Source organism: Anguilla anguilla, chromosome 15 (genome assembly GCF_013347855.1).
Source record: "Anguilla anguilla isolate fAngAng1 chromosome 15, fAngAng1.pri, whole genome shotgun sequence".
Classification (NCBI taxonomy): domain Eukaryota; kingdom Metazoa; phylum Chordata; class Actinopteri; order Anguilliformes; family Anguillidae; genus Anguilla; species Anguilla anguilla.
This window is the reverse complement of record NC_049215.1, coordinates 34,724,314-34,746,309: the sequence shown is the minus strand read 5'-3', so window position 1 is coordinate 34,746,309 and position 21,996 is coordinate 34,724,314. Positions and strand designations below refer to the sequence as shown.

The 21,996-nt window shown below is 50.5% G+C and overlaps 1 protein-coding gene across 1 annotated transcript in view; it reads left to right on the top strand.

The window, feature by feature from the left end:
* LOC118214425 (unconventional myosin-X-like) overlaps positions 1 to 21,996 on the top strand; it is an 83,208-nt gene that overhangs the window by 17,076 nt on the left and 44,136 nt on the right. The window contains exon 2 of the mRNA XM_035394350.1: positions 14,553 to 14,651. Within this exon, the coding sequence (XP_035250241.1) occupies positions 14,553 to 14,651 (99 nt within the window). The remainder of the gene's footprint in view (positions 1 to 14,552; positions 14,652 to 21,996) is intronic.

Below are 21,996 nucleotides of genomic sequence, written 5' to 3'. Positions count from 1 at the left end.
AAGCGCTTCAGCTCTTAAGTGCGTTCAGTCGAGGTTCTCTGGCCTTCCTGGCGCCGTACGCAGTAAAACGTTCAGTGTTTTAAATCAACTCTGATCGGACTCATATGGCCTCTGTCAGAGTTGCATTAACACCGGCCATTGTACTCTGTGGGAGAGATGGTGGACTGGGTTGACGGGGCGGTCGAATAGCGACTGTGGACCGGGGGGGGGGGGTGGTGGCCGTAGTCTATCATGATTGGAACGTGTGGATCCCCCCCCCCCCACTTCATCTGTCACCCACTCAGACGCCTAGAACCCGCCCTGAGTGTATCTGTGGTGCAGGTAGGTCATTCAGGTGCGAGAGGGCAGGTGTGTGTGTGTGTGTGTGTGTGTTTGTCCTCAGGCTGCGGGTGGCCTGCTGACTCGGGGGTCAGTCAGTTCAGGGTTCACCTGAGGAGAAATATGCTCGTTACCTGTCCACCTGTCCACCTGTCCGCACACTGCTCACCTGACCTGCTCCTCACTCTCTGGCGCGGTGCAGACAGACATACGGACGCTGGGATGGTGTTTCCAGGGCGGGCTCTCAGGTTATTTGGGGGCGGAGGGGGGGGGGGGGAGTGGGAGCTTTCAGATTATTCGGGGGGGGGGGGGGGGGGGGGCGCCCGACCCCACAGACGGCTCCTCTCGCCCTGCGCCCCACGTGACCCAGATTCGTAACGGGGAGTCGCTGGGGGGGGGGGGGGGGCGGCGTCGTCTCCCCTGGGCCCTGTCACCAAGCTGCATTCCTGGAATATCTCCCGCGGTTAAACTGTGTGACCCCCCCCCCCCCCCCACTGCTGAGAAGGGGAGCGTGCCAGAAACTTTGAGCCTCAGCTAATGAATAAACAGCCGAAGAGCTTCAGTCCTGCTTTTCAAAATAATTAGTCCTCTTTTTTTTCTTTTTTTAAAGCCCATGTTATTCCAACTTTTTTTTTTTCTGTTTTCGTTCACATTCTTGTGACGTCAGCAACACAGCAAATCACACGGGAGGCGGTCAGGAGACTTTGGCTGTCCTGACATACATCAGACTACGTACACGGACATAAAGCTGTTGAGTTACGACACATTACATTACATTACAGGCATTTGGCAGACGCTCTTATCCAGAAAGCGACTTACACAACTTTTTACATAGCACTTTTTATTGCATTTACACAGCTGGATATATACTGAAGCAATGCAGGTTAAGTACCTTGCTCAAGGGTACAACGGCAGTGTCCTACCTGGGAATCAAACGTATGACCTTTCAGTTACAAGGCCAATTCCTTACCCACTGTGCTGCACTGCCGCCCAAGAGACACCCCCACCCCCCCCCACACCCCCCAAAAAAATCAGATCATGTCTGTGTGCCGTGCGTATGTTGGTCATGTCTGTGTGCCGTGCGTATGTTGGTCATGTATGTGTGCTGTGCGTATGTTGGTCATGTCTGTGTGCCGTGCGTATGTTGGTCATGTCTGTGTGCCGCGCGTATGTTATTATATTCTCCTGGTCCACTCCTCGGCTCCTGGCTCCACCAGCAGTTTCCCGGCAGTGTTGCCGGGGGCGACCCTGCTCTCTCTGTGAGTGGCTGTGCCGGTGATGATGTCACCGTGCATTTCCAGGGCTTGCCGCGAGCCGCCCGCTCTCTGGGAGGAGGAAAACCGCGCTCGACCACCGGCTCGGCCGCCACGGAAGAGAACGACCGGAGAGGGAAAACATTTGCACTGGCCCAAAAATAAAAAACCTATTTTTGGGATTTATGGTCACAGCTTTAAGCATGACTGGAATAAGAGGAACACAGTGTGCAGCCTTTTCACCAGTGTTGAGCCCTGCATAGGCCGCCTGTTTGTAGCATGAGACTGAAGGATTTCTGTTTTTGGCGTAGCGTATTTCCCGTCCAAGTACAAGACCGGCTCATCCTTTAGATTGACATCCGGTGCAGCTCTGGTTTCCACGGCGCCGGTACTGTGATGCATTCTGGGCCGGTGCTGTTGACCGGAACTAGCTTAACGATGCCGAGCGGCCCAGACATGCTGGGTCATGTGACTCACGGGGAAGTATCTTGGTGACAGTGTGACAGCGACCGTCTGCCTAGCTCTGAGTGTTTTAACTGCAGCCTAACGAGACTAAAGCTGTACTCCTGCCGATGTTCGTGCAGTCTGAATGCAGCTTTTCAGGGCTGCTGGGCCATGGGAGGACTGTTAGCGGGTGACGGGCGTGCTCCTCCTGCTTGTGATGTCATCATTCCTCTCCTGCCATGATGTCATCATTCCTCTCCTGCCACGATGTCATCATTCTCCTCCTGCTTGTGATGACATCATTCCTCTTGCACCGTTATCACACCATAGTCATGGAGACTCAAGGCCCGAAGTTCTGAATGTTAATTACTCCCAGACACAAGAGGGGACTGCAGACCTCGTTATGTCGTGAAATTTTAAAAAGTCTAGTATTATGATAATTGTCAGACCGTTGAATGTTTAAAATGTGCTCGTAAATTAGGCACAGGGGCGGCTCGATATCCGCCTGGCTAATTGACGGTAGCCTCTCTGGCCCCCCCGTGGGGACCCTTCCTAAACAGCGCCCCCGCCCCCGCCCATTCAGACAGGCCCGTCCCACACTGGGCCGTCCCTCCGGGGGAGCCATATGTTCCCCTCCAAGCCTGATTAACCCTTTTATCTCCCAAACTACTCTCCTGCTGACCTTCAATTGACTCCCCGAGTCTCATGTCTTAGGCCTGAATCAGTCTGAAGAGCCTCATCTGAGCCAGAGAAACTGCAGCTTCCTCAGACTACATGAATTTTTGTTAGATATTGTCATTTAGTAGGTGGTTCTGTAGTATTATTATTATTATTATTATTATTATTATTATTATTATTATTATTAATAATAATAATAATATAATAATAATAATAATAATAATAATGAAAATGTGCTATATCTGTTTGTCTTATTTTACCGTATCAATGTGTGGCTGTTCCCCCTGTGTGAAAAGGAGTGAGGCTTGTGCCGCAAGACAAATTTCAGAGAAATCTGACAGTAAAGCGTAATTTAATCTAATGAGTGGGAAACTGGGCTTGCAACCTAAAGTTTTGAGGTTTGATTCCCAGGTAGGACACTGTCATTGTACCCCTGTGCAAGGCTGTGCCAGGTATTATTGCTTCAGTGTATATCCAGCTGTATAAATGCACTTTAAGAAAAGGTGTGTAAGTCTGCTGAATGGCGGTAGTGTAATGTGAGCGCTTGAGTAGACTCACTCTGAAGGAAGGTGGTGGGCACTGAGCTATCCTGGAAGCTGGTTTGCTCTGCCCTGATTGGCTGTCTGAGTCCGGAACACTGGCCTGTTTCTCCTGACCCAGATTGAGAGCGGAGAGGCTGTGGCTGCTGTGCTCTGCTCTGGCTGGGTCACGGCGCTTTTAGGAGCTGCTGCCGCAGTTTTGGTGTCCCGAGGACGCTGGGGAGAGCTGGGGGGTAGCGGACCGTGAATGAGAGCTGTTGTGACGTCTCTAAATGCCCCCCCCCCCCCCTCCCCCCCACCCCCCAGGCCATCCTCTCTATAGATCAGCTAAAAACACAGGGGGGGGGCGGGGGCCGGGGGAGGGGGGAGGGGGTAGGTGAAAGGTTAAGGGGGACGGGGGAGGAAAAGGACGAGGACGAGGAGGAGGAGGAGGGGAGGTTCCCCACGTCTCTTGGGACCGTCCTGCCTTCGGTGACTCTCTTCCTGTCTGTAGGGCGCCTGTCTCCCCCCGGGGTACCTCCTCCATTAGCTACCTCCTGATCATCTGCTGCCCTCATCACTAAATCATGGGGCCCTCTGGTTCAGAAGCAGCGTGTCTGGCCTGTGTGTGTGTGATGCTGAGAGAACCCAGAACTCTCACTCATTAGCTCTCAGACACTCTCCTCTATTAGCAGAAAGCTCATTGTTTTTCTTTTCTTTCTTTTTTCTTTCTTTCTTTCTTTCTGTCAGTTACTTGATGGCGTGCACGTCTTGATCTCACGTTCAGAAAAATCTTTCAGTCTGGGGCTGAGGATGCCTGCCGCAGGGTCTGGCTCGTAAACTGCCGGATTTATGATTGACAGCTGTCGTGTGTTTGTCGTTGTTGAAAGCAGTGCGATGCGGAGACGTGCTGCTGAGAGGGCACGGCGGAGGGTGACGTGGAGATGGGCGTGCTTTCCTTGCCACACAGCAAAAAACCCAAAAATAAGTCAATCTCAACTAGTATTTTAGTCTTATATTTAGACTTAAAATCTTATCTCTTTACCTTTTTGCTAAATAAGACCAACATAATGCCAGTGAGTTGAGTCAGTTTGACTCATTTCAAGATTTGCCTTGTCAAGCAAAGAGTAGCTTTACCAATGACATGAAGCAGTTCGACTCATTTCACTTGTCAAGCAAACGGTAACTTAAAACATGCTGATATTTTCTACTTGGTAGAAAATAAAATTTTTAATCTCATTGCAAGACTACAGCAGTTGTTAAGACATTTTATTCAGCGCAGAACTGACTCCTGGACCCCAGCAGAGGGTCGAAATCTTTCTGTCTTTCCAGCGTCTTGTAATAACAGCTGATATTTTCCCTGAGGAGCAGTCAAATGCTTGGATCGCCTCAAGCGTTGTCCTGAAGGCAGGCGGCTCTGGAAACATTGGGTTCGAACGCAGCGATGGTGATGAGATCAATCAGTCAATCAATCAGACAAAGGCCACGTGTTAGATCTTGTAATGAAATAGAGGGCATGGCAGGTGAATATGGTGCCTAAAATTTAAGCTAGCGGCTGTGCTCTCTGGTGCTGGAACCTCAGGTTGTGCTGGTTGTGTGGTGGTATCGAAGCTCTGGGTACTGAAATGTGTTCCTGTGGATTTTTCAGTCTCACGAAGCACGGAATATAAAAAAATTCTTTTTTAAAACCTCACATTTTTTGGCCTGTTTTGGCATATTTAACTGTAATTCTCTGCATTGCTGTTAGCCTCAGGGAAATCTTCAGTTTTATGTCTGCCGAGCTGTGCGGAGACACAAAGAAGTCGCTTACCCCAGCCAAACAAAAACAAAAAAAACAGTTCGGTATAATTTTGGATCTTCCCATTAGAAACATGTTGAAATATATGAATGTGAGCTGCATTTCAATGCTGTCTGAATAAACAAAGTCATTTATTATTTGGCTGCTCTTTCAGATGAAGTCGCACAAGTCTGTCTTTTCACAAGCCTATGTTTGTATCCCACAGAATGTCTCTGTACACAAGTGAATAGTGTCTTTCTTTTAAATTATCCAAATAGCCTGGAACTACTATCGGCTAGACTGCTGACAATAAGGCTTGGAATTATTTAAAGTTTATGACAGCAGTTTTTAAAAAAATATTTTAAAAATGTTCTTGGGGGTTGATAAGTTTACTTCACGGTACTTAAGTAAGAAACTATGGAATGTGTGCCCTCTATGACTTTAAGCACAAGTCGGTCGTTTTCAAAAAAGTATTTGAAGTTGCAAAGTTATATTACGGATCTACTGTAACATAAAATCTGTGAGTATGTTGGGAACACATTCAGACCATGGACATGTTATTCCCAGTAAAACTGGCACATACGAACTACGCCACAGCCCTAGGACCAAGACACTTACATACAAACAGGAAATGAAGTTGCCACATGACCACATGACCACACACAGACGGACGGCGTTTTTAGTTCTGATTCCCTGGAAGCTGAGCGTCAGCTGGAGGAGTTCTGGGCGGCAGCATAGCACAGTGGGTAAGGAACTGGGCTTGTAACTGAAAGGTCACAAGTTCAATTCCTGGAGAGGGCACTGCCGTTGTACCTTTGAGCAAGGTACTTAACCTGAATTGCTTCAGTATATATCCAGCTGTATGTAGATGCAATGTAAAAGTCGCTCTGGATAAGAGCGTCTGCTAAATGCCTGTAATGTAATGCCTGAGGCATTGTGGGAAGGCGGCTCTGAGACAGAGCGATGGCTTAACTGTGGGAAGAAAGATGGCCGTTCCGGCAGATCAGGTCTTTGTGGCGCGGTGAGTTGTGATTGGTCTCCGAGCAGCTGTGCGCTCGGGGGCCGAGGTCCGAGTCAATCGGTTCTGCGTTAGGCGCACGACGTCTTGGGGGTGCGGGGAGGGGGTGGGGGCGGGGGGGAGGGGGTATGGGGGCGCTTCCTCTGTCAGTGAGACTGAGGCGGGGTCTTGCACGCCCGAAAGGAGAGAGAAAAGTCAGACCTCGTACACACGCATTGTGCAGCCATCTGTATCAGTGACTGGGAGCTGTGCGTTTGTGGTGAAATGTAAACTCACTTTGCATTTTTACCTGAAAGAAAAAAACATTGCCTTTTGTTTGAAAAAAGAAATCTGGTATCAGAATATGTCACAGCGTGAAAGAAAACCTTTATTAGCATTTTTTTCGGCTGTCCATTTCGGCTCTCTGTTGATTGCGGATGTGGGGAGGAGAGGGTTAACAGCTCTGTTTCACCACTTTCACTGCTTGTCTGCATACAGGGGGTTGTATTTCTGCACATGCTAGTGCTGTAACAGAGCCAAAATGGAAGGAGGGGGGAGGGGAAGGTATGGTATAGACACCTGGGAGCTGCTCAGCTGGCTGAGAGGGAGGAGCGCAGTTTCCTCAGGACCAGTGTGATGGGGATGGGGCCGCAGGAATCACAGAGAGGCTCTGGTCCTGTTCAGATTTAATCTGCACTGTGAGCGGCTTCATCCCCCCCCCATACCCCCCCCTGCCCTGGTGCCCAATGCCACCGCGCCCGCACCCCCAGGCCCCTGCACCCCCACACCTCTGTGTCCTCATCTCAGGAAACGGAGACCACTGTGACTTTGGTTCCCTATTTGCACTCCCATCATACCCCTCAATAGGCCATTATTAATTTATTTATTTATTTATTTATTTATTCATTTATTTGTTCATTCATTCATTCATTTTTTCATTCATTCATTCATTCGTTTGTTTGTTTGTTTGGCTGGTGAAGTGACTCGAGAGCAAACCGTCCCCATCCCATTCCAGCTTGAAACTTATTAAGAACCTAGAGGCTCATGGGATACTGGAGGACCTTGCTTTAATATCAGCTGTTTTTTGCCCTGGTTCCTCCTTAGTCTGCTCACTTGTCCCGGAGGGATGTTGCGGTCAAACCCTGGGCACTGCGTGTCTCTCCCATCAGGGCTGGAAAAGGTCTCATTCATCAGCGTCTCTGAGACGCTGTAGAGGTTTCAGACTCTGCTGATATGAAATGTGTTATGCGCTCTCATTCTTATTCATTGTTTTTCGCTGCCGCCGTTGTGTCGATATGCCGTGCTGCGGCGTTGGAAGCGGATGATCGATCGATCACACGACTTCTTGCAGCGCAGGGCAAGGCGGTCTTCGGCGTGTCCAGTGCGGTCGGTCGTGTCTGCTGGGGCTGTGGGTGGGGGCTGGATAGGAAACGCGTAGGCCCATAACAATGGCCTCTTGCCCTGTGAGAACGGCAGTTTGCACAGACTGACAGCTGCATGGGAAGGTTAAGGTCAGGCCAGCTTTGTTCTGTTGCTCAGAGAAGCTGTATTATATTTTCCAAATATGCACTTAAAAAAAAAAAAACAGTAACACTTTACATTATACATGCAGCTATACCCGTGTAGTTAAATTGTCACAAATTTGGTAACAGGAGGTTATTATTGCGTAACTCTAACAGAGGGAACGTGGAAGGACAGTTAGCGGCATTCATAATTACATAATGTGAAACAAGGCCGGCTGTGTTACACCTGTCCAGTTAAAATGAAGCCATTCCGTTTCACAAAGACACGCTGTGATATTAGCAGGTGAGGTTTATTAGTTTATTAGTTGTGCATCTTGAAGATATGGCCTTTGAGTCTTATTAAAATATGTAGAATATTCACTTGTGTAATTAAGAGTGCTGCGGACTGTTGTTCCATGTCACCTGTGTTGGAGTTACATAATAATCTCTTGTTAGCCAAAGTAGTTACAATTTAGCTACACGGGTATGGCTAGTACTCAGTGTAAGGTGTTACCATAGAACACTGTAGTAGTGAGGACCAGTGTTGGGCTGGCTGCTCTTTGGGTGTCTCAGCGGTTTCTGTGAGCGTGTCATTTTCTGTGTTCTGGATGGTGAGGGGGGGGGAGGGGGGGCCTCCGGTGGGGGGAGGGTCGGCCAGACGTTGGAAATGGCAGGTCATTAATAACGCCCCCGCCCTGGGGACTGCACTGCCCCCGCAGACGCCCCCCACCCCAGCGGGACGGGCGCAGGGTCCCCCATCATCAGTCCTGCCGGAGGCTGCGTTCATAACCACGAAAACAACGGGATCCAGGGCGAGGCGGGGGGGGTTGGGGGGTTGGGGGGTGGAGGCAATCAGGGGAGAGGGAGTCAGTGTATTGTTATGATAATGGGGGTAAGTGTCGGTATTTGAGGAGCTGTGGCTGTGGCAGCGGAATCTCTATGAAATTGGCCGTGGAGGAGGAGGAGGAGCAGGAGGAGGAGGCGAGGAGGAGGAGGTGGATGAGGAGCAGCAGGAGGAGGAGGAGGAGTAGGTGGAGGAGCAGGAGGAGGAGGAGGAGGTGAAGGAGGGGCAGGAGGAATAAAGCGGCATTTTAACCAGTCAATAATTCTCACTGCAGCGCTGCATTGTAAAATAATAATAATTATAATTAAAAATGTAACCGCTTCAAGCCTTTAGGCCTCCCCGCGTTGTGTCTGGTGCTCGGCTGAGGCTGGCGTAGAGTGGGTTACAGAGCGTGAGGCTCAGTATCAGGCCCGGGGTAAGGAGAGCTCGGGACTAATTAGCCGCCATTGTCTCGCCGATCTCAGATAATTAGCTTTTCCCTTTGTATCCCCGCGCTCTCTGATTGGCCGCCTCTGCGCGTCCGCGCGTTTTGATTGGCCGCCTCTGCGCGTCCCTGCGTTCTGATTGGCCGCCTCCGCGCGTCCTGGGCGTTCTGATTGGCCGCCTCCGCGCGTCCGTGCGTTCTGATTGGCCGGCTCCGCGCGCCCTGGGCTGCCCGGTACGGGCGGCTCGCGGGCTGAGAGACTCTGAGTCCCGCGGGCGCCTGAATATTTCAGACGGGTTCGTTAGCGGCTTCCCTCCGCGGGGGTTGGCTCTGAAGGAAGAGCCCGTAACTCACCCCCGCGCTGGAGTACCGGACCCCGGGGGGGCGCCTGGATCGCACCGTTCTTCTTTTTTGAGCGCGCGCTGTGCCTCTCTCTGAGCTGTAGCCCTGCAGGTCTGCAGTGACGCCGGTCTTGCAGAGAATGCCCAGCTCTCACTTTGTGCTCGCTTTCCCGCGTCTGTTGGGATGGATTCCCTTTAAGCACGCCGTGCACGTCAGCTCCGGTGAAACTGGTGCATCATGGGAAACTAATACTGTAGCGACTGGCACATGTCGTGCTCAGTGGCCAGTGGCCTGTACAGCGGTATGTAGACCTGCCTATCAGCTCTTTTTTTATGAGAACCGCTCAGCCTGGACCCCTGCTCTCTTGGGGGTCCCCTGCTCTCTCAGGGGGAACGGACCCACCTGTCCCAGGTTTCTGAGCGAGCGCTGAGGGGCGCTCTGTGCAGGGGTGGAGGGTTTGGGCTGACGTCCCGTCTGAAGCGCCCCAGCGGGGGCCTTTGTGGGGGCTTTTCTGCTTGGGTAGGTTCTGGCCCTGGGGTCTGCGGGGGCTCCTATTGTCAGCGGTGTGGTGGAAAGGAAGGGGGGGGGGGGTAAAGAAGTGGAGTTTGGGGTCTGCTGGACCATCTGTTGCTAAAACAATTCATTTCCCCACGCTGCAACTCTTTCAGGACTTCCACATCTGGTCCCTCCTTTTCATACCCCCCGTTCCCCTCATCCCCTCCTTCATTTGTACCCCCCCCCCCACAACACACACACACACGCCCCCACGTGCCCCCACTCCCCCCGTGCCCCCCCCCCCCCCGCCCCACAGTGCTTTTGAGGGGTAAAGGGTGAACTGAGGTGCAGTGGGACAAAGGATGTTTTGTGACTGCGGATCAGCTGGTGAAGTCCTCCTTCCTGGATACCGGTTTCCTCCCCTTCTCCTCATCCAACCCCCCGAAAAAAAAGGCTAGAAGCCAAATGTTTGGGTCCTGCTTTCGTCCTTTCTTCCTCCGAATTCCACCTCATTACAGCTCTTCCCTGAACATCCCCTGATTTCACTCCAGTATGGAAGGTGTGTTCAGTGTCTCGTCGTTTTGCCACCGGATAAGAGAGAGACTCTAATTTCCCGTAACGTTTCCAGTGAAAGCGAGCGGTTTCGCCTCCATGCTTCTTCAGCACGTCTGGTATTTGACTGCACATCTGTTTGAGTTCCCGCGGGCTAGAGCGACTGTAGGAGAACGTAGTAGCACTTCATTCAAAGTACTTCTCCTCCAGTACCATCTTTCGGAACAGTTTATACAGGGTAGGATAAGTGCTGCTATGTAATGCACTACATGTTTCAAAGAGATTAAAAAAAAAAAAAAAAAACGAGAGTTAAGTTCAGTGTGTGTTTCATGCTGTAACTTATAGCAGTTTTTACTCTGTTTGGGGTTATCTTCAAAAAATAAAAATAAAAATAATTTGGGCCAGAATGGTGGTCTGAGTCCCATCCCAGCCACAGCAGGCCTGCAGTAGCTGAGCCTTTGCAGCTCATCACAGAGACCGGTCCCAACAGCTCAGCGCTCCACAGACAGGAAACAGGAAGTGGGTAGGAGGACTCCGCCAGGGATCGCTGAGGGAACTTCCCTTCAGTCACGTCTTGACGAAAGAGCCAAAAAAATCTGTACATTTTAATAACGACAACAAAAAAAGGAGAGAAAACATATAAAAAGAAAGAAACACATGATTTCTCTCCCCTGTGCTGATCGGTTTCCTCCTCTCTGCTGTTGGAGGGTTTAAGAGAGGGGGAATTTTTTTTTCGGGATCGCTCACACTTTACCCCCAGGTAACACGTCACTAGTTCCGCCCGGCCTGCACCAGGGAGGAGGTGCAGAGTTGTGTTTCAGCACGCTTTGTTTACACTGGGGGCGGAAATGGAGGGAATTTTTGATCACCAGGATAGACTTTTTTTTTCAGGTGTACCCTCCCCTTACCTGAAGCACTCCCCTTACCGTAACCTGTCCTGCCCTCCGCAAACAGGAAATGACCCCGGTCTCCCTGGTCTCCCTGGTCCATGGAACAAGTCCTACCTGTCGGAGGGCGGCGTCCTTTCCCAAATTTCCCCATCCCTTTTCCCCGTAAAGTCACACACACGGTTTTTCCTGCCCCGACTTGCCCCCACCGAGGGCTCGTTTCCTGGCAGGCTGGGGGGCAGAGCGCTTTTAAGCGTGTTTAACCAGCCCGCCCCCCCCCCCACCCACCTCCGCCCCGCGATAGACTGGCGGCCTGTCCAGGGTGTATTCCTGCCTCTCGCCCCAATGCACACTGGGATAGGCTCCAGCCACCCCTCCCTGCGACCCTGCCCAGGATAAGCGGGTATAGATAATGGATGGATGGATGGATAACCAGCCCCCCCCCACCCCCGCCCTCCAGACATGACCCAGGTTATTTCCACGGAACCCCAGGTGACAGACGAACGAAGGTGGTGCATTTTTTTCCCGCTCTCCCGCGATGTGGAAATCCCCGCGTGCCCGCCGTGCCAGCCGCCCATCGGAGCGGCGCGGGTCCTGCAGCGTAGCTCCGCGCGCGAGTCCTGGCCCGGTCGGCGCGTCCGGTGACTCCACACGCCGCTCGGCTTCCCGGCAGCCCCGTGAGCCCGTGCCGTGAAGTCATACGCCGCCGGTGCCCCTCGGGGACACCCGAGCCGTGCCGGGACCTGCGTCTTACTGGAATCTGCCACCTCTTCGAAGGCCTGCTCCTTACACCAAAAAGAAAAAAATTAATTATAACAAGAGCGGGAAACGGTAATCTCTGAAGTAATATCTCACCAGGGCTTATTGTAATTTGAGACCAGGCTATTGGAGATTTTGGTGAGTAATTACATGGTGACGCCCGGCTGTGCGTTTTGTTTTTTTTTTTTTGTTTTTTTTTGCCGTTCCCGTTGCAGCAGAACCTTGGCACGCGTCACCACTTGTTTGTGTGATGGATCCTTTATAACGAGGCCCTGTGTGTGGAGCAGGGAGAGAGAGAGAGATCATATTTATATAATCCATCTTCCATTAGCTTCAGAAAAAATAGCTTCACCTCCCCGCCCCCCATCCCCGCCCCGCCCTATCCCTTCCCCCCTCCTCACCCCCCCCCCCCCACCCCGTTCTCACTCCCCTGATTTTCCCTGCCCGGTTCGTTCCCCGGGTAGACTCATGCCATATTTAACATCCCCCCGTCCCGTCTAGTGGGGTCCTGAATAAATCTCCTCAGCCCTCCAGCGGGACTGTGGTTTGTGCGGGGGGGGCGGCGGGGGGGGGGGGGGCTTTAATTAGGGAATCTGGTGAGGGAGAAGGTTTCTGGAGTGAGAATGCTGTTGCCAATACTCCCTTTCCACAGACCCTCCTGCGAGGTCATTGCATCATTTTATTAAGATAGGTAATCCATTATTAGGTCTAGATGGGGTTTGGGTCTCTTCTCCTGCGTTTCTGCCTCTCTCTCTCTCTCTCTCTCTCTCTCTCTCTCTCTCTCTCTCCCTCCCTCTCCCCCCTCTCTCTCCCTCCCTCTCTCTCTCTCTCTCTCTCTCTCTCTCTCTCCCCCCCCCCCCCCCCCCCCCTCTGGCCGACGTCCCGTGCTGGGCTTTGGGCTTTTGGGCAGCGGCCTCATTAATACGTAACGAGGAGCGATACTCCTGAGCTCTGACCTCGCGTCGGGTTTCCCCCGAGGAACCGAGACGGATCGATCCTCCTGCCCCCGCACGGGGGGGGGGGAGGGGGGGGCACGCGGCGAGGGTTTATACACCTGGGCGAGCACGCGGGGGGGACCCGTTCTGCCACGGAGAGTAACCCAACGCAGCGCGCGGACAATATCACGGCAACCCCCCCCCTCGCCTCATGTGTGTGTGGGGGGGGGGTGCCCTCTGCCCTCCCGTTATTGCGTCTGAATTATTGAAGGCCACCGCCCGCCTTCGCGCACTCACCTGGTCGCCCCCGCGGGTTGGTTACCTGGAACAGAATGGTGCCCGTCGACCGTGGCGCCCGGCTAATCAGTCAACGCGAATTTTTACTCAACGTGACGTGCGGAACAAAGGCGTGGCCACAGCTCGCTGCCCGGACACAACGGGGACGAGCCGTAACAGATCCCACCCCAAACGGATGGGAAAACTCGAGCAATTACCCCACACAACAGACACGGAGAGAACAAATCGCCCCGCAGATACATCATCTAAAAAAACAATGAAATATGTTCAGGTCGTCATTGTCATCCCGATACCCCCTGAACGTGACACCTCGCAGTCGTATGTGCTGAGGCGTGGCATACCGTGTGTTGATGTGTGAGATTTCTTCTTTTTTTTTTTTAATGAATACACAAGGGCTGGGGAGGGACGTTTGTTAGCCTCGTAGTCCAGACAGGGAGGGTGTTGCAACGGCAGTCCGAGCCAGCAGGTAGGTCAACATGTTTTCACCTGCGTTGCCAAGGTTATCTGACGTAGTGGAGAAACTCCTTTTGTTATGGACGCCCTATTTTCTCCACGCAAGCAGAGGGACCAGCAGGTTCTGAAGGACCAGCAGCTTTGAAGGTCACAGCGGCAGCGAGAGCTGGGCTCTAATTGGCCGGGGACTGCTATGATTAACCCTTTCTGAGCCAGGCTATACACGAGGGTGTCATTGCTCTCACCTGGAACAACACATCTGTGGATCTGACTGTAGAGGGTCGGAATTTTTTGGGATGGCGGTTGCTCTCCAGAGAGAGGCCCATGACATCATTGTGCGTGTTTCGAACACCTTCGGTTTTAATTTGTGGGACTCACGTGCGAGTCGAGAGTCTCCAAGGGGCGAGAAAGGGCAGATTTTAAAAAGCCGAAGAAGATCCTTTCCACCTGGAGGCGCAGATCCGTACCGTGCAGCGGGGCAAGTCTCAGTCCGGGTCTGTCGTGTGTGCTGCCGCTTCCGGAACTGATCAGTTCAGCCCAGTTCTCTTCACAGAACCCCCTCTACTGTTCTCCACCCTCAATGGTTTTATTGTCTTAAGTACTTTAAAGCTTTTCCTGGGTTTAAAAAAATATATATATTTTGTCAGACTCTACAGCACTTTGAATGGAGGCTTAATATTAGAAGCAATACTGGTACTAATCTCCCTCATTATGGGAATGGCGTTGTGGTCTATGTGTGGCCTACTGGGTGGTCTACACAGTAAGCTCTTGAAGTGCCAGTGTTAAGGCGGAGGAACAGCTGCTGTGATGGTCCTGTTCACAGCCACAGGACCAGAGTCAGGCCTGTGTGCATACTGCAGAGATGGCCCCATACCCTCCATCTCAGCGCCCAGCAGAGCAAAACTAGAACTCATTCAGTATCTCCCAAGTTTCTGTTTATTTATTAATAATTCAGTGCCTATGTTTCCTCTAATATCTCTTTACTAATTGCATTCTGCTCTTTGCTAGGACATACTGCTGCTTTGTCTTAGTGTTTTTGTGCCCTCCCTCACCCTGTGCCGTTGTCTTTTGTTTCAGGGGGCCCGTGTCTGGGTGAAGGACAGGGGGCAGCTCCACCCCTCCACCGTCGCCACCTGCGCAGACGGCTCTCTGGTCTTCACCAGCGACTACGGACAGGTGAGACCTTCCTTCCTTTCGGGGTTCTGGGGAAACGGACGGAGGTCATCGGGTCACGGCAGCAGACGAACGGTATCACCGGGTCAAGGCCGAAATGTAATCGTTCTCACCTGGATGCTGCTGTGCTTTTGTCCTGTTTAAGACGTACACATAAACCCAGGAGGCAATCAGACCCAGGTCTGCCGAACCCGAGGAGTCTCTCTGACGTAGTTTAAGTCTCTGACTGATTTATTTACGTAGTTATTTAATTGCATCAAGTTGTAACTGTCCCACAGAGCTATGCAGGCCCGGAGCTGTAAGATGCACACGGTTTGATTGACCAATCTCAACACAGTACTGTCAACCACTCTTACTGCTGCTATAGGTCACTGGTAACCAACCCTGTTCCTGGAGATCTACCATCCTGTAGGTTTTCATTTCGACCCTAATTTGGCACACCTGACTCTACTAATTTGCAGCTCAACAAGATCTCTAGCTGTTGAATGAGGTGTGCTTTGTTAGGGTTAGAATGAAAACCTACAGGATGGTAGATCTCAGGGAACAGGGCTGGTTACCACTGCTGCTGTTTCTGTTGTTGCTGCTGTTGTTGCTGCTGTTGTTGTTCGTAACCGTGTGCTTCCATCGTAAACTCCCCAGTCTCACTGCAGGCAGCACATATAAAGTTTAGCACTAATCGTGTAACTGCCCACAGCTGGAACTGCCGGCCAGCTAAACCACCCCCCCATCGCCCCCCCCCCCCCCCCATCTCTCCCCCTGCAGCCGGCACCACAACCACACCGCCCCCCTCACACAAGTATTTACTAGTGCAATCATCTTGTCCCCATTTGACAGCAAGCCATGGTCAATTCCACTGTTCTAACACAGTCTCTCCCAGCAATACTCCAGCATCCGTGTTGTTTTGATAGCTGCAGTCATTGCATGTGTCTATGTGTCTCCATCCTTCATTTTATATAGTGCAGGGAGAGATTTAGGTGCCGTTCTGGGCGGTGGGGGGGGGGGGGGGGTTGTGCCCCTGAGTATTAATGGATTTGGACGTTAGTAATAATGCAGCGTAACAGAAATAGAACTGTGCTACCCAGGTCCCCCAAGAGAGAGGAGTTATGGCCTTCAGTGTTATTACGAGCTGGATTATTCATCTCCATGTCCTACTTTGTCTGGCCTTTTTATATTTGACTTTTTTGTTAATACTGTCTTATTAATTTTTTTTTTACTCCTTGTGTTTTACCTGGAAAAGGCTTTGAAATTATCATTAAATTATTAAACGAAGTTATTATTATTAGTTGTGTTGGGGAAAAAAGGTGTGGTTTGCCACAGAATGCAAATTTCTTTTTTTAAAAACAAACTCTTATCTGTAAGACCTGAATGTTGTAATTATCCCCAAGACATGCATCGGTATGAACATATATTTACACACAGATACACACATGTTAGACACACACACACACACACATACACACATTAATAATGTTTTGTTTAAGCAACTCTTCTATTGTTTTGCATGGCCTGATTGAGAGAGAGAGAGAGAGAGAGAGAGAGAGAGAGAGAGAGCGATAGACAGACAGACAAAGAGAGAGAGCGAGAAACAGACAGACAGAGAGAGAGAGAGAGAGCGATAGACAGACAAAGAGAGAGAGCGAGAGACAGACAGAGAGAGAGAGGGATTGACAGACAGAGAGAGAGAGAGGGATTGACAGACAGACAGACAGAGAGAGAGGGACTGAAGGACAGACAGAGAGAGGGAGAGAGAGAGAGAGAGAGAGATAGAGAGAGGGAGAGAACAGTTGTAAGAATGTCAGGAATCTGAACTTGATTGAAAGGAGCCCACAGGCCCACAGGCCCACAGGCCCTCTCTTATCTGCTACTGTACGCTGAGACTCTTTGTGTCTAAAGGATATCCTGTGACCATGTCGGGGGGGAGGGGGGGGCGTGGGGGGGTTTAATATAGTATCTGAATGCCCGAGCATTGTACCCAAAGCCCGGTGCACTGTGGAGTTGTTTCTGAGTGGGTGCAGTCATCGCTGCTCTCAGAACCCTCACTAATGCTGTTCCATACCAACCCCCCCCCCCCCGCCCCTCCCATACCCAGCCCTGAAAATATCTCTGATCATTTTTAATAAAACCGCGATCACAATCTCCCCCACTGGTACAATAACAGATTATCAAAAATGCAGCAGTAACTTATTTGTACAACCCCCCTCCCCCCCATGACCCGTCGTCTGCCCCCCCCCGCCCCCCCCCCCCCCCCCCATCGCAGAGACAGAGCCTTGGCGACGGGCCTCTCTGCACACGTCAGAGCTTCTCAGTCCAGACGGTCCAGATTCATTTTTTTTTCCTGTGCGTTGTGTGTCAGAGTTCAGACAGTGGGGGCCGCTGGGCTTTCTGCAGTGATATATGATGGCTTCCCGTTAGCCAGCTAGCGCTCACGAGCTCCATAAACACAGTGAGCTCACGCCGTCATTCATCCCTTACCTCAAAATGCTGAGGACACGTTTGTTTTCCTTTGTGTTCCACCGTTAAAGCACATGCATACTTTTACCACTGCCAGACTCTGTGCTTCACGGTTTAAATATACCACTGGCGAAGGGTCGCTGGACTTCGGCTGGTGGAGGAAGGGAATGTGTAACAAAGCACCAGGGATGGTCTGTCATTGTGGGTGGAAATGAGTTTTCTGCATTATGCTGGAATCCTCCCCTCCTCCACTCACACAAACTGCATTTTTTTGATTCTTTGTGCTTGTAGAACTCTGGTTGATAATTCAGTTGGAGGATTTCAATTTAAATTTAAATAAAGTTAAGTGAGTCAGTGTAGTGGACAGCCCTGTTGTATTAAGATGTGAATATATACCAATTAGCCCCCGACTCTCTAGAAAATATATTTTACTCTCAGTGGGACTAATTTGTGCTTCCTAACTGCAGTTAAATGTCAAAAGGCAGCCAATATGCAATTAGCATATTTAAATAATATGCTAATTGCCATACATTAGATTATATGATCATGGAGGCCGCCTGACTGTTTAGAAATTAGTCGATTTAGTTGTGACAGGCCTAGTTCCGTTTGAAAATGGAAATGTCATTTCCAAAGTGATTCTGGGATCAGGGGAAAGCGGAGGCCCTGGTTTCTCGTCCACCCTGGGCATCGCCCTCAGCTCAAGCTGACGGAGGGGCTTGACCTCTCCCTCCTTCTCTGTTTCCCCCACTGAAATCCAGCTGCTGCACTCACTCTGAGCCCCAGGCTTCTAGAGCTGGGGAGGCCCGGCGGTATTCGCGGCAGTATTCCGGGCAGTATTCCCAGTGGTATTCCGGGCAGTATTCCCAGTGGTATTCCCGGCAGTATTCCCAGTGGTATTCCTGGCATTATTCCGGGCGGTATTCCCAGTGGTATTCCTGGCGGTATTCCGCGCAGACCGTCCTGTCGTGATAGTGTGTAATGCTCCTAAATGTGGTCGACAGTTGTGCTTAAGTGGCGCCCTGCTGGCAGTGATTAATTTTTTATGATGATACTGAGGGGTGATGGAGCTGATCTGATGAACCATGCTGTATTCTTACAGTGATGGACTGTGCTGTATCTGCACAGGTCTGTTGAACCTGCTGTATCTGCACAGTGGTGGACTGTGCTGTATCAGCACAGTTGTGGACTGTGCTGTATCTGCACAGTGATGGACTGTGCTGTATCTGCACAGTGATGGACTGTGCTGTGTCCGTATCCATGTCCTCTGTGGTATTGGCCATGCTATCCTGCCTATGCTCAGTGACTGACAGTAGGTCAGTGTGTACTGCATAGCCCACTCTTCACATATAAGTCTAATGGTACCATTGCTTTTCTGCTAACCGGAATACATTATAAAATTTGTTCGTGTGGTGTCTTTAAAAAAAAAACATGACAAGGCAGGGAGTTTTATTGCTGTGTTCTAAAAGCACTATAATGACCCCTGTCTATATCTTTATCTTCTATGTGATAAACATCTGCAAAGGCCTTTCTCTAAAGCTCAGAAGTGGGCTGCATGATGTTTGCTGAGATCTGTAGGGCTGGCTGTAAAAGCAGTGTGGTTATCTATAGGATGAATTATTCAGGCTCCCTGACAGTGTTCTGTACTGCTGATTTGATTACAGTCAGTGCAGCTGGACAGTTGAGGGGGGAGTGGGGGGGTGTGGGGGGATGATGGGGGGGTTCACACAAGGGCTGTATGGGAGATTTTGGAGTACACCGTGAAGTGACTGGCTCAGGGTTTGAAGCGAAAAGAACCAAGCAGATCCTGGTAATGATTGCTCCTCTCACCCTGAACCAACCCTAAATAAAAAGCAGGAAGTGCGAGAGGAGAAATAGCTGTTTCTGATCAATGGCGTTCTTTTACGGCATACAGAGGATGCAGAACTCTCTGCCCTCCTTCTCCCTCTCAGGTGGGAAGTCACGGGGGGAGGGGGGGGATTTGGGGGGGGGGGGGCGGAGCTGGGTGCCTTGATGGGGTGGCACAGGATGGCCGCGTAGTATAATGATTTAGGAGCTAGTCTTGTAACTTGAAGGTTGCAGGTTCGATTCCTGCCGTTGTACCCTTGAGCATGGTGCTTAACCTGCATTTCTTAAATAGATATATCCAGCTGTATGAATGGATGCAATGTAAATGCTATGTAAAAAAAAAAACTGTGTGAGTCGGTCTGGATAAATGCCTGTAATGTAATGTAATGGAGACTGGATGACTGTGCTTTTTTCCGTTCCCTGCATATGAAACTGCACACCAAGGAAGTGAGCGTGGACCGCAGCATCACTGCACCGCACATAAATCCCCAACGTTCCCGAGTGCATGCCTTCATACCTGCAGCCCCCCGCCCCCACACCCCCGCCGGCCCACAGGGTGCATAAATCGGGCTGCTGCGGGGGGGAGGGGGGGGTTCCCAGCCCTCGGAACACAGCCGAAAACATTCCGTTACACGCACACCGTCTCCCGGCTTTTTCCGTGAGCGTCAGGGGGGTAAATTCCATTTCGGCTCCATCACTTTAGGGAAGACTGCTCAGGATTAGAGTTATGAATTGGAGCAAAAATTCCTGTTGTGGTCTCCTAGGATCTCTCCATTAACACGGTGAACTTCCACCTTCAACTGTACTGCTTCTTTTTTTTTGAGTGAGTGAGTGAGTGAGTGAGTGTTTATGTGTGTGTGTGTGTGTGTGAGAGAGAGAGCGTGAGTGAATGTGTGAGTGTGTGTGTGTGTGTGTGTGTGTGTGTGAGAGTAAGTGAGTGAGTGAGTGTGTGTATGTGTGTGTGTTTGAGTGAGTGTGCTCGTATTTGTATCCACCAGTCTTGCAAGTTATGTCATCATCATTATAGTTATATCATCAGCATTTAAAATTTAATCTTGCAGAAAGTACTGCATTGTACTCCACTCTACCAGAATGTACTGCACTGTATTATAATAATATTATTATTATTATTATTATTATTATTATTATTGTTATTATTCGTAATAGTAGTACTGGATAGAAGTAGATCATGGCTCTGTTGAGTATCCTCTCAGATTTAACAGTAGTCTGCAGCCCTTTGTTCCTCCCAGAATGCACTGGGGTTGGGTGAGGCCCTCGGTGTGGCAGATGGGCTGTTACGTCAGCGCTGCGGCCCGTGTGTTTTGACCCTAGCTGCCCCCTGTAGCGCTTCATTGATCTCCAACTCAGCTGGGGGAACTGCTCAGCTGCCCCGTTCCCCACTCGCAGCCACATGCATATTCATCAGCAGCAGGAGCAGCCGAAGCACACGCACTGCACATGTGCAGACCGGCTCGGAGGCGTGGCCTCCTGGCTCGCCGCCGACCAGGGGGCGGAGACTAAGTGAAGTCGCGGCGGGCGGATTTTTCGCCGGGGAGCAATGCGAGCGGGCGACGTGCTGTACTGTAGGGTTTGCAGTTTGCGGTCTGTTGAAAGCCTAAAGTACTGAAATGTCAAAAGAATGAGACTCGCCCGTGTGATATGATGCTGTAAAATTTAAGTTATGATCCAACGATAGTGTGAAGGTTTCGGCCTTGCCAAGCCTTCGTCAAAATGCTGCCAAAATTTCAGTTGGGCTTCATGTTTCGCAATTGCGGTACAGCATTGAAAGACTGTTAAAAGCTGTCCAACTCAGAAGCCGCCACTTCCTATCCAATGATAAATTGCCACACACCTTGAAGAATAATTTGTCTTTGATTGGGCTCGATTTCAGGGTTAGGCAGGCTGTATGGACCGGATTATTAATAGGCCTGATAGCCAGTTAGGGTGAATCCTGTTTTAGATTTTAGACTCAGTGTGTGCAGAGGAGCCAGGCTAACGGTCACACACGCACACACACGCACACACACACACACACACACACACACGCATTCTCTCTCACACACACACACATTGAGCATTGATCGTCTGGGCTAATGAATCCAAAATCAATGAAAGAGAGGAACTCACATAGATGTGCACATTAAAATGTGCGTGAGTGTGTGTGTGCGAGTGTGTGTGTGTGTGTGCGTGTGCGAGTGTGTGTGTGTGTGTGTGTGTATTCTCAGTTAGGACACAGGCGCTTATCCTAACGGTTTGAAGCATGTTCTGATGATGGATTTTCCAGCACAGCATTTGATTGTTACTTGAGCTGATTTTCCAATATGTTGCCAATATCAAGGTCAATATCGAGGTCTTTAATTATAATACCCTTTGACCCCAGGCTTTCCATTAAGAGGTGGCTATTCTGTGGGTAATGGCATATAAATGACCTCAATTAGCCTCATGTTTGTGTAGTCTAGTCATCTATGTTTCTTTTTTGTTTACCTGTTAATCAGTGTTGCACTTAACGAAAACTCCTTATTAGAAATGGTTTAAAATAATTAATTTGGAAGTGATAAACATGGTGTTATTAATCTTATTATGGCCTGTTCTTTCTCTTACAAGGAGAGCAGTTTTTAATTAAGTCTTAAGTAAGTCATTTAAAAGTCATTTACATTTTTTCAGTTCCCTGTTGTGGTTCCCCTGCACGCTGTCCCTCTCTCTGTGTTTCTCTCGTGTGGAGTGTAACGCGCGGCCTTCGGAACCCAAACAAGCGATGCTCTCGCGCTATTCGCTGAAAGCTTTGAGACCCCGTATCCCGTCTCTGAAGTGGAATGTAGCCTTGCCCGCGGCTGTTTGTTATCTCACCCGCGGTCTGTGTTTCTTACAACTTCAGAGAATAACGTGGCGGACAAAACAAACGTGTACGGGAACACTATATCACTATATCACAGTCCAGAGAGAGCGTCTGAATATCTGATACCCTAAAACAAACCCCCCCCCCACCACCTCCCGTTCCCTTGGGTAGAGGGAATGACCGGGACAGGGCTATGTGTCCGTCAGGACGTGACCT